The sequence below is a fragment of the Grammomys surdaster genome, unplaced genomic scaffold (genome assembly GCF_004785775.1).
Source record: "Grammomys surdaster isolate TR1022 unplaced genomic scaffold, NIH_TR_1.0 65, whole genome shotgun sequence".
Lineage (NCBI taxonomy): Eukaryota > Metazoa > Chordata > Mammalia > Rodentia > Muridae > Grammomys > Grammomys surdaster.
This window is the reverse complement of record NW_021604567.1, coordinates 2,029,652-2,046,423: the sequence shown is the minus strand read 5'-3', so window position 1 is coordinate 2,046,423 and position 16,772 is coordinate 2,029,652. Positions and strand designations below refer to the sequence as shown.

Genomic DNA, 16,772 nt, shown 5'->3' with positions numbered 1-16,772 from the left:
ATTCCTAATGTTCATGTTGTTGACTTTTACTTGGTTTGGAAACGCTAACATAATATTCTGTGCTTTAAAAAATATTATTCTCATAATTATCTTGTGAAAACAATATTTGCATTGTTTATATAACATTTAAGTTGTATTTTATACATAAATGCTCTGCATTTGGATATAGCTTTTCATTATTCTGACTGTATATTATGGGTTGTCAGCACTTAAAACATTTTCTATGAATCAGTGTGGAGATGTGACCCTTCAAAAGTTTTCATTTCTTTGTTCCCATTCACAGATCTCACTGAAGTCCTGAGCAAATAAAATTATTCTTTAGACCACTGTGGCATTTGCCTCCTCAGATAAGCTTGACGATGTAGTGTGTCATGCTATTTCTCAGGGTCAGGGTCATTTCAAATTACACTGTAGGGACCAATAACCTAGGAATACTGCCTGTGCTTCGTTAGGACATTTTAGGTCTAAAAAGTAATCCTTGGGTTTTGAGCATACTTGAAATTATGCAGAAATGACCTTTGTGCTTTAAAGATATTATTTTAATTAAAGGTTTAAATAAACAGTATTTCACAGACGCTTTAAATTCTGTCTTACCTCAGGCTGTGGTCTTAATTTCAGAAACTAATTTCACAGTAGGACTGTGTTGGAATCATTACATTGTTCAGAAACACTTAAGCTTTTTATTGGTTTTCAACCTGGATGCCCTGAAAGAGTTAAGCCAATCAATCATGCTTTCTGTTATGTACCAGGTAACCAGTTCTGAAGGTACATGGGTGCAGCTGGATAAGAACAGCATGGTAGAATTCTGTGAGAGTGATGAAGGAGAGGCATGGTCCTTAGCTAGAGACAGAGGCGGGAACCAGTACCTACGGCATGAAGATGGCAAGTTGGCTTAAATTTGTGATTTGTTTTCATTAAACTTTTAGTATACATACATTTTATGTTTTATTGCATTATCTTTTCCTTAAAGAGGTTTTTGAATGTTGGTTTTTTTTTTTAAAGTAAAAGAAAATCTGAAAGTTTAAATATCTTACAGCTAACAAAATTGACTTGTAAAATACTTAAGTACTAAATGAATGTCCATAAAGGAGAAAATTACAAGAATACTAAGAACATAGTTATCTGTCTTTGTTTAAAAATATGAACAACTTGCTTTAGTATTGCTACCATTAGTTTGTATGCCTCACTCTTCACTGCAAGTCTGGGCTTGAAGTTTTACTCCTACCATGTGCTGGAAGTTCAGTTTTCAAACCAATTTCAGTATTGTTTCAGAATTCAGAAAATCTCATTTAGGTGAATTTTCTCTCAAGAAAGAAATATTTAATAAATGCATAGCATCTTTGTGTACACTTTCTGTTGTTGTTGGACTTAGCTTTCAGCTTTATTTTTCAACATTGATATCTCCGAGATTTCTGTCTTGACCCCTTTTGTTTTTGCTGATGGTGAGCAAACGTTTATTTCGCAATGTTTTTAAACCAAGATGCTGAGTCTCTTGTAGACAGGCCTAGGCCTTCTGTCTTTATATCCCACTTTGTAAACAATGCTGATGTTGCCTAGCTAGCTCATTATAGGCTTATGTTAATGCCAGCTAGTGTAAACAGCATGGTTAGGATATTAAAATAGAATTTTCAAGAATATATATATTCATATATTCATATAGGCTTTATTCCTAATTTAGTGTCCAATTTACTTTTATAATGCCCTTGGGTAAATTGTCTGCAATAAGATTTACTTTTCCTGAAGTATTCTTAGTAATAAGAGGGAGTCTCTTAAAAGCATATATTCAGTTTTTGTATTTTCCCTGTTTACTTGATTAACAAAAGCTATAATTTATAATATGCCTTGACCTGTTAAGCTGGTCTGACTGAGCGCAAGACTTAGCTCAGATCTTCCTGAGGGGTTACTTTAAATCAAACCATGACAAACTCTTTCTTAGGATTTTCTCTGATATATGAATTAGGGACAACATGGACAAAATGTAACTTCATAGCTGTGACTTTTATTGTAGAACAAGTTCTTCTGGATCAGAATTCTCAAACCCCTCCTCCAAGCCCTTTCTCAGTACAAGCTTTCAGTAAAGGGGCAAGTTGCAGTGCCCAAGGATTCGACTATGGCCTCGGCAATAACAAAGGTAGGCCTCTCAGCGTGAGTCTCTTCCTTCTGAGACTGCAGGAAAGTTTTCTTACTTTTTATTTATTTTTTCCTTCCCACATATTGTCATTAAAATGTGTTCATACTAAAGTAAGACTCAAAGTGCTTAACAGGTGTTTTTCTTCTACAATATTGTATCATATCAATTTCTGCCTAAGTTTCCTGGATTTCTTGTTCATATTGCTTCTGTTTTAAGGGCACTCATTCTGAACTTGTCCTCTAAAGACCTAAATCACCACGTCTAGTAAAACATTTGTTAACATGACCTGTTGTTAGGAGAGTAGTGCAGATGAGCAACAGAGAATCGTCTTAGACAGTCCATTAAAATATACCCCTAGGACCATTGGATATGGGCTTTCTGAGTTATATGTGGTTTGAACTCTCTGTTAGTTAGATTACAGTTATATGAAATGTTCCATTTGAACATAGTATGAATAATGAACTAGAAAGCTGTAACACTGAAATTACTAAAGTATTTTAATATAAAATGTATACAGCTGTTTATGCATTAATGAACAGGTCAACATCATGGAGACTCTAAAGAATTCTTCTGGAATAACTTGCTCCTGAAATTCATTCAAAATTGCCTTTATGGGTAAATTCAGATACATTCTTTCTAATGCACCTAACCTTGATTCCTTGAAACTTTGCAATATTGTGAGAAGGCAGCAAACCACTGAGGAACGGGGGAGGAGGGTTGCCAAGGAAGTAGTTTGACCTTTAAAGTTTATTTAAGCCAGGTAGAATGTCTTAATCTAGTAAATTCAGCACCAGAGGGAGACATAAGGCTATAATAGTTGACTTGAGGTCAGACTAAGTTACATATGTACCAAGACCTTATCTCCAAAACAAACAAATGCTGATTTTAAAAATTGTATTTATCTGACTTGCAGTTATTTAAAAATTAATAATGAAAAACAAAATTGCATTGATGTATGCTAAAGTCAGATTTCTAATTAGCTTCACTAATGTCCACAGGCTTTCCTTTCTTGTCTTAGCTGAGTCACTCTCACAGGCTTGCACAACTTCCATTCACTCCTATCTCTGTTCACTTACAGAGAAGGTGCTGGCTGGGTTCTCTTAATGTTCTGCTTTCTCTATTATTGTCAACTCTTAAATGAGAACTTCACTGTTTACATACTGCCACTGATCCTGAGGAACAATGTGTCCAAATCCGTGTTTACTCCAATGTGTGCTTTCCCTGTGAGCCTGTTGATGTCACCCTGCTAACTGCTCTCACGATAAGTCAGTATTTAAAATGGAATTCAATCAAGCAATGTAAAAATAAAGTCACCTTTTAAGAAATATAAGTGTTGCTATAAGCATTTATTGGATAGAAATAAAAAGTATTTAAAGTGATTTTGTAAATATTGTTTTAAAATAACATGCATTTATATATATATATATATTGAGAAAATATTACAAAGGTTAAATTTGATTGAATGCGGCTAACTACTATTTAGCTTAATATTTATTTTCTCTTCACTTCTTTACTGCACAAGATTAAGAAATTGCTTATAAAAGTATTTTGATTTAGAACAATTCAAACAATTCTTTATAAACTAAAATATTTTCTGGAATCTGAAGGGTTTTTTTTTAAAGAAAAATTCATTACCTATGTATTTTAAATGCATAATTCCATATAAATCTGTACCACTAGGCAGCTGGAGATTTTTTTCTTAATTTAGTAAATATAACTGGAAATACGTTATAAGTTCATTGACCTGACTGAAGTCTTTCCTCCTTCAGCATCATGTAAAGACTTGAAATGCATATGTTTTCACAAATACAGTTTTTCATCTAATTACATTATTTCTGTCAGCTTATTAATATCCTTCATATTTAATTGTAAGGAAAAATACTGATCAAATTAGGTAACTCATCCTTTTTTTTTAATTTGAATTATAGGTGTTACAAAGTTTAGCAAAAGAATTCCTGCTTTTGCAAAAATACAGTTTCCTTAGCCGAAATCATTTTTAGAAGAGTGTTGACTTAAGGCTGTGATGTAGTTAGTTGTATTGCTGAGTTGAAGATAGACTTTCTCTCCACTGACGATACGTTTTAAGAAAATGAAGTTAGAACGTGCATAGTTTCTACATGCACTATTCTGCAGATGAGGGAGGATGGCATTAGTTCTTATTGAGCACCTGGGATAAACATCTTTTACCATACCTAAGATCTACATCCCTCTCTGTCTTGCTCTTTCTCTCAGCACAGTGTTAATAAATTTGTATATTCCTCACAGATCCTTTATTCTGTCATAAATAATAGGGAAAGTTATGTATGAATTTCAGTTAGATTTGCTTCTGTTGATGACTGTATAAGACTGGTGGAGTATGTCCTTTGAAAAACCTCAAGCCAACTAGCATGTAGATCAGATCCCAAATGTGAGGACAGTGGTCCCCAGCTTCCCTTTTTCTGAATTGGCATACCTTTATTTACTGTTAATTGACTTGACTGTTGTAAAAGCACCATTTACTTTGCCATTTTAGATGTTATAAGTAACAAGTTGTAGTTTTGACTGTTTTGCCCACTGCAGGTGATCAACTGAGTGCCATATTGAATTCTATTCAGTCACGGCCCAATCTCCCAGCTCCTTCCATCTTTGATCAAGCTGCAAAACCTCCCTCTTCCCTAGTCCACAGCCCATTTGTGTTCGGACAGCCCCTTTCCTTCCAGCAGCGTCAGCTTCAGAGTAAGTCTGTCAGCCTTCCTGCCTCCTCAAGCGTTTCTGAAGCTTGTCTCTAGTTACTGGTCAGACTTTTAACCATGACCTCAACTGACTGCTTTTACTTAAGTAGATGTCATCCCACCCATATTTTTGAAGTATTTAGACTGTTCAGAGCTAAGATGTTCTGCAGCTAAGACATTTGTTTTAATTAAATATTTTTAAATTAAGTAGAGTTACTAAATCTGACCATTGTTCTTCCTATTTTAATTCTAGTCAATTCATACTATAAAACATGTTAAGAAAGACATTTTTATTTCATTTTTTAATATGCATGGTTTTAGTAAGCATTAGTTATAGTGATAACCTCCATTGTTTCATTGAATTTTTGTTATTTGGTACAAGCCCAAAAAGAATAAACCTGTTTCACTATGGGAGTTAGGTAAAAAAGAGAAGTACTGGTTTGTTTGTTCTACATGAACTTGACACCCATGAGCTGTGTAACAGTTTGAAGGAAGTTCCATGTTTTCTTTAAGTTGTTGTCTCCACACCACCTTTGTCTTTTGTCCCTCATGCCTCATCTTGGTCATGTGACTCCAGGTTTACAGTCTTAACTATAACAATGACCTACACTGGTTCAAAACATAAACTCAAACAAATCACACTTAACGGAGCGTTCATTTCTCTTAAAAGCCTCCTGAGCCTTTCCTCAGAAATAAACTACACTCCGACAATAGGTTCTTTTGTCATTCCAGTTCTCCTGTTGTCTGATTAAACACACTGACTGAATATGGTGTCTGTGAAAGCTTCACTTTCCAGCTCTTTTCGTTTGTTTGTTTGTTTGTTTGTTTGTTTGTTTGTTTGAGGAGATGCCTGAAATTCAACTCTGAGTGTTGTGTGTGCCTCAGTTTATGGGCTCATTATATGGTCCTCTTACATGACCCAGTCACTTACACTGCATTCAGTTACTTTGTTACAACAAGACTTTGCTTACTGTTGTTAGGGTAACTTAAGAGAATACTAGAGATTCTAGGCAAAAATTATCTTATTCATTGTTGTAGTATTAGCAACATAGATGAAAGAGTATACAAGAATTTGACCCTTCATGGGTTTATATTATGTAACAATCAAGTTTAATACAAGTGCTTGGACATGCAATTGCTGTCACTCTCTACAGTATTGACATGTCTATTCTCTTAAGACTCCCAAGGAAACAGACTAGTGTCAGGTACTTATTTTTCCTGTCTATGATAAGCAGTATTTTGAAGAATGAAAGAAAAGTGAAGACTTGGTCTAGACTTATTAATTTTATTAATTTTATGAAGCAACAGATTTTTTTTTTCAATTAGATGTGCTCTGGTTGTAGAATGTTTGTTCTAAAGGGGAAAAAGAATATAGTCAGATAAAGAGGAGAAATTTAAATTCATTCAAATTTGATTGTAGTAAGATAAACTTGCCTAATAATGATCCCATATGTTGGGCTAGGAATGGGTGCTTGTTTATAATAAAGCACTTGCCTTTTCTGTGTAAGACCCTGTAGTCTCCCCATGAAGAAAGACTACAGTAAATTTGATATATCTAGCTATGCTATAGTTGCAAATGTTTTTTATACCTGTATAATTTCATGTACATCATGTATGTAGTTGGGACCATTTAAATTTAATTTTTTTTACTTATCTACTCATTCTGCTCGCTGCCCCTCCCAGTCACCTCCTCCCACAGTCCCTTCCTGATTTCCCCTCTCCTTCTCCTCTGAGTGGGTGGGGACCCCCCTTAATACTCCCCCTCCCTGGTGCTTCAAGTCTACGCTAGGGTTGGAGCTTCCCTCCCAGTGTGGCCAGACAAGGCCACCCAGCTAGAAGAACTTGTCCTACACACAGGATAGCTCCTGTTCCAGTTGTCCGGGACCCACATGAAGACCAGACTGCACATCTGCTACTTATCTCTGGGAGGCCTCGGTCCAGCTCCTGTGTGTTCTCGGTCCAGCTCCTGTGTGTTCTCAGTCCAGCTCCTGTGTGTTCTTTGGTTGGTGGTTCAGATTCTGAGAGTCCCAAGGGTCCTGGTTAGTTGACTCGGTTGGTCTTCCTGTGGAGTTCGATCCCCCTTGGGGCCCTCAACCCTCCTTTCAATTCTCCCGTAAGAGTCCCTAAGCTCCATCCACTGTTTGGCTGTGGGTGTCTGTATCTGTCTGAGTCATCTGCTGGGTGGAGCCTCTCAGAGGACAACATGCTCCTGTCTGCATGTATAACAGTATCATCAGTAGTGTTAGGGATGCGTTCTTGCCCATGGGATGGGTCTCAAGTTGGGCCAGTTAATGCTTGGTCATTCCCTCAGTCTCTGCTCCCTTACCCGTGCCTGCATTTCTTGTAGACAGGATAAATTTGGGATTCAAAGTTTTGTGGGTGAGTTGTTCTTATAGCTCCACTGGGGCTCCTGCCAGAGTACAGGAGGTGTCCTCTTCAGGCTCCATATCCCCAGTATTGTGAGTCACAGCTAAAGTCACCCCCATTGATTCCTGGGTGCCTCCCTTATCCCAGGTCTCTATGTCACCTTGGAGATGCCCCCACCTCTCCCTACTAAGTTGCAGATTTCCATTCATTTTCATGGCCATCCAGCCATCTCTTCTGTCATTTCCCACACCTGATCCTGAGCCCCCCCAGACCCCTCCCCATTCCCCCTTCCCCAGTTCCCTCCCTCCATCTTCCTCTTATGACTATTTTGTTCCCCCTTCTAAGTGAGTCAAGCACCTTTGTTTGTTGGGCCTTCCTTCTTCTTTACGTCTTTGGGTCTGTGAAGTGTACTGTGGGTATCCAGTATTTTAAGACTAATATCCACTTAGAATTGAGTACATACTGTGCATGTCCTTTTGGGACTGGGATATCTTACTCAGGATGATATTCTCAAGTTCCATCCATTTACCTGCAAAATTCATGATATCTTGTGGGGTAGAGAGATAAACTGAGAATTCTCAACAGAGGATGGCTGTGATGCTCTTAAATGTTCAGAGTCCTTAGTCATCAGGGAAATATAAACCAAAGCAACTCTGAGGTTCCATCTTACACCCATCAGAATGGCTAAGACCAAAATCTCAAGAGACAGTGCATGCTAGGGAGGATGTGGAACAGCAACACTCCTTCATGGCTGGTGGTAGTACAAACTTGTACAACCACTTTGGAAATCAGTTTGGTGGTTTCTCAGAAAACTGGGAATAGTTCTTCCTCAAGATCAAACTATTCCAACTACTCCTGGGCATATACCAAAAGATACTCCACCATATCACAAGAACACTTGATCAACTGTGTTCATAGCAGCTTTACTCGTAATAGCCAGAACCTGGAAACAACCCAGATGTTGCTCAACTGAAGAGCAGATAAAGAAACAATGTGGTACATCTGCACAATGGGATACTCAACAATTAAAAACAAAGACACCGTGAATTTTTCAGGTACCAGCAGTTCTTTACCACCACAGCAAATTTGAACTTTGGCCTAGGTAGATCATAGGATGTATTCTGAGTCATTGCTTTCTTATATACCCACAATAGGAGGTTCTTAGGTCATTTTCCAATCCACACAGTTTCAGCAGAATGTTGTTAAATTCTGACTTCCAAATACAGAAAGCAGAAGTCTCTTTAGCATAATGTTAAGGAAATATGGGACTAAAATATAGTCTTAATATTCAAAAATAATTTATTCCTATGTTTCATGTGATATTAAGAAAGTTAGTGTTACAAGTATTTATTAAGACCAGGGCTTTTTTGCCATGCATCCTACTATATTTTATCTTGCTATATACTGTGTTGTTTTTAAACCAGACTTTCTTGTTCTCACTACCAAGTGAGGATTGTCTTATAGTTTTATGTTAATAAAGTAAAATATTATTTAAATGATCATATTCACCAATTTTATCTATACTGAGGGCAGCACTATGCAGTAACCACATTGTATTTCAGCAGTTTAATGCATCCTTATCTGAAATCATACTCTCGGATTTACTAGTAAAACACCCATAGGGAGAGTGACTAAACAATTTTCTCTAGGTTGCATAGTAAAGTGGCAGTGGTCGTGTCAGACTGGTGCTATTGACAACAGATGCCATGCTTTATCTTCACCCTTGTCTTCATAAATACTACACAATCTATTCGTGGAACATTTCTAAAGTTCTATTTAGACAAATTGACTCCTTTTTATAATTTTACTTTTTATGTATTGTATTAGAATAAAAGGAAAAACCTATTTCCTAAGTGTTGTGACTTAGGTTTTCTGTTAACTAGACAAAATCAACAGACAAATAACGTGCCCACATGTTAGCTTTAGTATTTATTTATAGCACTTTCTTGAGTATTTGCTTTTACTGTTACTGTTTTTCCTGAAGCATAGTTTTCCCTGCCTTTAGAATTTAAACTAATCTATATATTAATTTAATCATTTTCTGTGTGTGAGTTGTATGCACGCTTGTTTCTGTCTGTGTCTATGTGCACACACACACATATCCAGGTGCGGGGGGGGGGTTGGGGGGGCTAGAGGTCAACATCTGCCTGATCTATGAGCCAGGGTATCTCACTGAGCCAGGAGATGGCTTACTGAGTGTGTTTGGTTCTCTGAGCAGTGAGTCAGATCAGCCTACCTCTGCCTCCTGAGAGCCGGGTTTACAGACATGCCTCCCAGAACCCGGGTTTCACAGGCTGTGGTCTAAACCTCATGGCTCCACAGCAGACATTGTCTCCACTCAGCCATCTCTCAAGCCCCCAAGGTGATAAATTGTTAATTGTCAGAATTATTTTATGTCACATTATTTTAATAAGTGCTTTAAGGATATGGTTCCAGTGAGCTAAACTAAGACGGGTCTACTATGAGTGAGAACATTACATTCCTAAAGTAGTAACTGTTGTTTGTTTTGGTTGGTTGCTTTGTTTTTTGTTTGTTTATGTTTGTTTGTTTTTGAGACAGTGTCTCAGTGTGTAGTCTTGGCTAGCCTTGGGACTCATTTTGTAGATGAGGCTAGCCTTGAACTCACATAGATCTGCCTGCCTATGCCTCCCACTTTCCTGGGGTTAGTAATAACAATGTGTGCAGTGTGATTAAGATAATCTACACTCCTGAATTGCTCATTCAATACAGTAATTTCCATTATATTGTCCTTCCTAAAATTTCATTTTCAGTTCTCTCAGTATTGCCTAATAGGAGTCTAGAAGGCCATCGATAATGCCACAGCTTGATGCTAGCACATAATAGGAAGTCTAAAAATAGAATGCAAAAAGTGAATTTAATAATACATTTATCCTTTTCTAAAATAAGTGTTCAACCTGGATTTTATGTCACACACTTGTAACATTGTTATAACACTTGAAGACTTTCTATCAGAATCCATGAAGAGCCATTCTTTTGTCACAGCTCTCTAATGGGTTACGTAGTTCTGACAGGGAAATTTAACACTTTCATTCATTGCTTAATTGTTGACTTACTTTAAATAATAACTTATGCCATTTTTTCAGTTCTGAGAACCTATACTTTTATGTATTTGACACAAGAGGACAGTAGATACCCTGATTCTTTGAGTATGGTGTCAGGAATGGTCCAGAAATCATGCATTCATACCCAAACAACAGGTTTTTAGAATGCTTTACTTATTAAAATGTGAACATTTTTGTGTTTATTTATTTTTAGTCCACAGATAATAAATTTAAAGTTCAGTTTGGTGACAGTAAATAAAGTGAACAGGGCATCTGATACTGGGATTCGATACAAAGAAATGAAAGAAGACATGCTAGGACAGAGAAGATGTTGTTCTAGGGTGAGTTCTACATTAGAGTGGATGTGACACAGGGCTGGCCATGAAGAACTAGCGATCCCCACAGCAGCACAGTGTTTGAGGGGGACTTCCATGTGGGACAGACACAGGAGCCTGAGGTAGACACTGCAGAGAAGCCGGATTGTTCTTTCATCGTTTTTACTATTTCTATATTTAGTGAAGTATTTAATGTCCAAATAATAATTCATGCTATAGAAATGAATTAAATGATCTCACCTGTAGAGTTTATTTTTAAAAGTTCCTTTTTAATTTTCATAACGTATTTTTTTCCCCGTTAACATTTTCTTTTGTGAACAGTCTCAGTATGTCCCTAGTCACACTTCGTTTTCTTTAGTCATTTAACAGTATGCTTTTCTGATTCTGAGAAAATGTCATTTCTTATTCTGAATGACACATAGCAATGCAGCCTGGAAAACGTTTACAGGTGTTTGTCCTCACATTTATGACATTTGTCGTACAAGTAACTATAAGTTCCTCATATTCTATGGATGAGAACTTGAGGTTAGTGACATTTTTTTGTCATTCTCACCCCACCCATCTTCCTGATAAGCCTGATTCCTTCAGACTGTAGCAAGCCTGCCAGGAAGGAGACAGACTGGTCCCGTGTAGCAGCTGCCACTCTGCAGTTTGTCTCGTTGCTGTTGGTTCCTCTCAACACTGCAGTTGAACCTAGGTAGGCCCCTGAGGCTGCCAGACAGGCTCTCTAACACTGAGCCTTCTTCCTATTTCTAGCTTAGGTCTTGAAGAAGAGAAAAACATCAGGCACATCATCCTGCCAATATTGTCCACAGTAGCTGCAAACTCTGCAGCTGAGATTCAGATACACAAGAATCACCTTGCAGCTCCTTCTGATGTTCATAGATTTATGTAAAAAGAAAAACATTCAAAAATAAAGTATAAAGTTTTAGTTTATGGTGCTTTTATCACACTGTCTTTGTCATCCTAGCATTTTTGATTGAACCCCTGGTGTCAGCTTTCCTTCTGAGCCCCAGGACATTCTCTGATTGTGTGAGTTCCACAGGCTTGTACTTGACACTCCTAGAACCCTGTTTATTTACCTGTTGAGTATCTTCTCTCATTGGCTCTTCATTTCTAGTCTCGTTTGGTTTTGTCTTTGTTTTATATCCTTGCCACAAGTGTGCATGGTTTTGTACCTGTGGGTTCAACTCTGATGGTCGTAAGCAGTGCTGGAGTACCATCAATGTCATATGCTTATAACGCCCATGTCTTTTGGTACCTAGCCTTATCCTTTCATTCTGTCTCAGCCTTCTCACAATACAAATGCCCTAAGAGTGACAACTTCTTTTTCATCATTGTATTTTCCAGCTCTAGGATGATTACTGATATATAATACTCAATATTGTTCATTGAGTTGTTTTTTATAATTTCTATGTCATGCATGTTTTAAATCATCTATAAAATAAATCATTCAAAAACATCACTCATGCTGTTCTAGACATATATGCTATATGTAGGTTATTTTATTTGTATGGGTATGTGTGTATATGTGTGTTGTTTGCATGTGTGTGTATGTGTGCGTGCAGATATACCTGTACAGCCAATTGTAGAGTTCAGGTGTCTTTCCTGAGTTTTGTCTTCTATGGTCTCTATTGGTTTTGTTTAGGACAGGGTCTCTGACTGGAACTCGAGCTCACTGTCTGCTCTAGGCCTGCTGGTCACTGAGGCCCTGGGAACCTCCTGTCTCCGTCTCTCAGCTTGGGTTAAGGTGCACTCTGCCACATCCACCCTTTTGTGTTGCAGCTAGGGACCCACATTCATGGCCTCTTACCTACATAGCGAGCCCTTTCCTCACAGAGCCATTTCCTGCCTCCCTAGATTTGTATTTTCAAAATGTTTTAAAAAGTATCTCATTACCAAAGTTTATTTCAGAGCTACTGATTAATTTCAGTTACCATTGTTGAAATGCACGGTGGTTTAAATTCAGCATTTTTTAGCTTATTCTCTTTAAAGTTTCTATTATTTAATACTGCATGAAAAATAACTAAAATGCCTAACATGTCCCAATGAGTTTTAAATGTGCTTTATTTGTGTTGTGAGACTTTTTGCCAACAGGATTTGATATCTTATATAAAAGATCTTTTACAAAAAGCCACTAAATACTAGGGTTAGCCTTAAGAAAAGTAGACAAATGTACATTTCAACACTGGGCCATTCTAAGATACACATTTTGGAAATAATAATGATAATGAAACCATTCCATAGACATGGAGACTACAGTTAAACTACAAGTAACATTTCTTTCTCTACCATCATTGTTTCTAATAAGGTTGTAGAACCTTATTTACAGGTAAGCAATCACAGGAACTTAACAAACTAAAGAAATATTAGTATAAATAGAAATGCTCAAATTTGATCAATCAGACCTATAAGGCTTAGTAATAACAACACATTTGGACATACTACACATGCAATTCATCCAAATATGTTAATTTGACCTTTGTTTTAAATCTTAATTTTCTATCAGCATTCTGAAATCTTTTAGAATAGTTTTAAATGTTTAATTGCATACCATTTGAAATGCTTTGTTTTTGCTTGTGTTCTCTAAGCTTTTTTTCCATTGAATCTGTGCTGCTTCTTTGCCAATGTTTTCCACTGTAGACTCTCCATCTCGCAACCTTGCTTCTCGTGAGCGCATTTACAAACATTTGGGTGTAGCTGGGCCTGCCTCTGCTCTCTCATCTCTGTCTCACAAACTGCAGGGTGGGTATACATGCATGTGAGCATCCGGGCCATTCTTAGTGAAGGAGGAGGAGCCTGAAACGTGCATTCCACCTCTGTCCAGCCCAACCCATTACACTTGTTAAATTAAGTTTTATCATTTTGTTTAGAGTTGTGTGTTTGAAGTTATTTCTGATGTATTCATTTATATTATATCATATTATAATTTATCCTGTTATGTAACTTTATCATACCAGGGGTTCAGATACCATTCTTATTAGTCTTTAAAGCTTTGTAAGGTCTTAGGAGTATGAAAAGTACCCCCACAAGATGATGTATGTGAATCATAAAACTTGGATAAATGCAGTTTCTCATGTACAAGCCGGATTGCAAACTTGTGGTGCTGTATTTAGCCTGACTAAGCAGTCTACCATTCTAACTGTTATAGAAATATTTTGAAAATTAAGTTAAGAGCTTTTTAAAAACTTGATTATTAAGAAATAATACAGGCACATGTGTGCACAGACACTACTCCTTTCTATGATGAATCTTACAGTATTTTTATAGTGACCTAATTTAAAATTTTTAAATTTAGAAGTGCTAAATGATTAACAGACACAGTTTCAAGTTTCAAGATATTTAAAAGTATGCACTTGGTTTTTTAGAGTACTGCAAGTACTTACTCAAATATTTTTGCCATAATGTTTAATTAAAGGTAAGGTAAGGACACTTGCTGCCAAAGGTGGCAACCTGTGTTTAATACCTGTAACTTACATGATGGAAAGAGAGAACAAACTCCCACAGATTGTCCTCTGACATCCAAACACACACACACACACACACACAGAGGGAGAGAGAGAAAGAGAGAGAGAGAGAGAGAGAGAGAGAGAGAGAGAGAGAGAGAGGCAGAGAGAGAGACAGAGAGAGACAGAGAGACAGAGACACAGAGAGAAGTATAAACAAAAACTTTAAGAAATAAAGGAACATATAAATAGTAAATATAAAGTACAATAATTAGGATTACAAACCAGATTTATATACGATATATTATTTAGAATATCAGGTCATGTAACCGAATAATATGCCACATATTATGACATATCATTTTATAATAAAGTATTACTTGTATTATATTCTAGCATGGTGTCATGTGCCCTGATGATAATTTGGCTAATAAAAATGATATTAGTGATTTAACGAATGAATCCTTCCTATAACATGTTCAGTAACATGTAATTTGGATGACTATACAAGTTTTTAGCTCATTTTTTTGTAAGGATTTCACAGAGGTTAAAATTTCTTTCCTACTACTTAAGTTTACATATTATAAACATAATTATGAAACCAAATTAACTTCTACATGTGAAGGTTTGTGTGGTCCGATGATTTTAATGAACTATTTGTTCATATTTTTTGTTATTTTGGGACATTGACATGATAATTTTTAGTAACACTTAATGTGACTGTAAAATTCTTTGAAAGCCACATGAAAACCATAAACAAAAATTAACATAGAGGTTTATGGCTCTTAAAATTCTCTTAAATTTTTAAAAACATTTTGAAGACATATGTTTTCTTTAAAAGGATTTAGTTTGATTTGATAACTACATCTTGGGAAGAAATTCTCCATCATTACTTATGCACTTGAATTCCAACAGTTCTTTAACTGTTGTCACTTATAGAACTCAAGAGAATATCACCTCTGTAACCCTCTCAGTATACACATGTGCACATTTAGGACAATTGATGTTCCTAGTACTTTACAGAATCTATTATTTAACCAGCAACAATGGGTTTGTACACTATAAAAAAATCTCAGCCCTGTGGATTCACATGCTCTTAGGATAAATGTATTCATCACACCATGTCAGTCAGTGCTTAGGACACACCTGGAGTAGTTGTCGTTAATCTTGCCAGAGCCCTTCTGATTAAGTAGGAATTCTAAATCTAAGTGGCTATTTTCTATGAATTAGAAAATTCAGTTAAAAATTATTTTTGAAAAGATTCTAAATACAAAATGTCTACTTATTTATCCTGATTCCTCACTATGTATTGTGCAGCTCCTAAAATTAGTGTGTTAAAGGTGATTTTAAAACCTTTCATCTCTTTCCTGAAAAATAGCAACAGCCACCAAAGCCCTAGTAACCCAAATGTAGCAAGCTTAAAATTAGTAGCTAGGGCTAGGCTGATGCCACTTCTACCAAATAGAATGCATTTGTTTATAAATTTTGCTCTATACTAGTACTATGTCAGTAAGGTAAAAGAAACAGCAACTTGGACCCCTCAGGGACAATTTAGGAGTACTTGTTTGTCAGTTACTTCCAGTAATCTTTGTTCTCCTAGTTATTAGCATTGATACATGCAATTTTTATGATTTCATTTTACAAGTATATTCTAATCACAAAATGTATTTTGAGAACATTAAAAAATGAGCATATAGGGGCCAATAGCAAAACGAGGAACGGGGGAGCACAAGGCCAACTCACATGTTTAAGAAAGAAGAAAATTTGTGATGGAGTAGAAATAGATAGTGTTCAAAATACTTGTATTCTTTCAAAGAACTATAATTGTTTGCTACATATTGGAATGTTGCAGCTCAAGTGGATTCTCAGAGAATCTGAATGTGTTGGACTAGAAAGAAAGAGAGAGAAAGAAAGAAAGGAAGGAAGGAAGGAAGGAAGGAAGGAAGGAAGGACAGACAGACATAAATTGAGAATATATTGTTTTTCCAACAAACTGGTTAAACAAATACTGTATTCCAAGACCTTAGCACTATAACATTGAAGGGTAACTGGACCCGGATTATATCCCAATATCCCAGGAGGAATACAAATCTGTAACAGTTATTGCTCTGACATAAGGATGACTACAGTGTGACTTCATACACATATAAATCAGAACACTTCTCTGCAGCACCTACACTTACTCCCACTTCTTTTTTGGGAGAAGAGAAGAGGCTGCATTTATTACCAGTAGCAAATTCCATTCCCTAGGACCTCTTTTCTGAGCACACAGCATTGTATCTAGCTGTTTTCGCTTTTTCCTGACACTGTAGTCACTTGGGTCAGATTGCTCTCCTGCTACAACAGTCTCTGCACTATAAGCAAGAGTGATTTTGTGGTTGTTTAAGGAGGGAAGGTAACATTAAGCTGAACCACCAGCTACAGACACAGCCTGACTATATTGCTTCAAAGAAAGCATAATATGCAGGGTAGAGAAATTAAGGGAAGGCTGAGATACCCAAACCAAATGGTATCTCTGTAGACTTATCTAGGGATTTGCCTTAGAAAGAGATTTTGGGTTTTTTGGTGATGGTGATGGTTGTTTCTGTTATTCACAAGGCAGGAAGAGCCCAGTTCGTACTTGTAGTACTTACTCATGATGAAGATCCTATGGTTTCTTTTATATGTAGAGGCCTTCAGCTCCAAATTCTATCAGCTAAGCTACTGAGATCTTAAGATGA

At 36.6% G+C, this 16,772-nt stretch overlaps 1 protein-coding gene across 8 annotated transcripts in view; it reads left to right on the top strand.

Moving 5' to 3' along the window:
- The window catches only part of Mycbp2 (MYC binding protein 2), a 227,615-nt gene that overhangs the window by 165,340 nt on the left and 45,503 nt on the right, over nt 1-16,772 (top strand). For 6 of the 8 annotated variants that reach the window (XM_028771203.1, XM_028771212.1, XM_028771185.1 and 3 more), the window contains 3 exons: nt 750-882; nt 2,009-2,131; nt 4,691-4,846. In XM_028771203.1, coding sequence (XP_028627036.1) covers nt 750-882; nt 2,009-2,131; nt 4,691-4,846 — 412 coding nt within the window. The remainder of the gene's footprint in view (nt 1-749; nt 883-2,008; nt 2,132-4,690; nt 4,847-16,772) is intronic. The other 2 variants (XM_028771221.1, XM_028771228.1) reach the window with 1 other exon arrangement.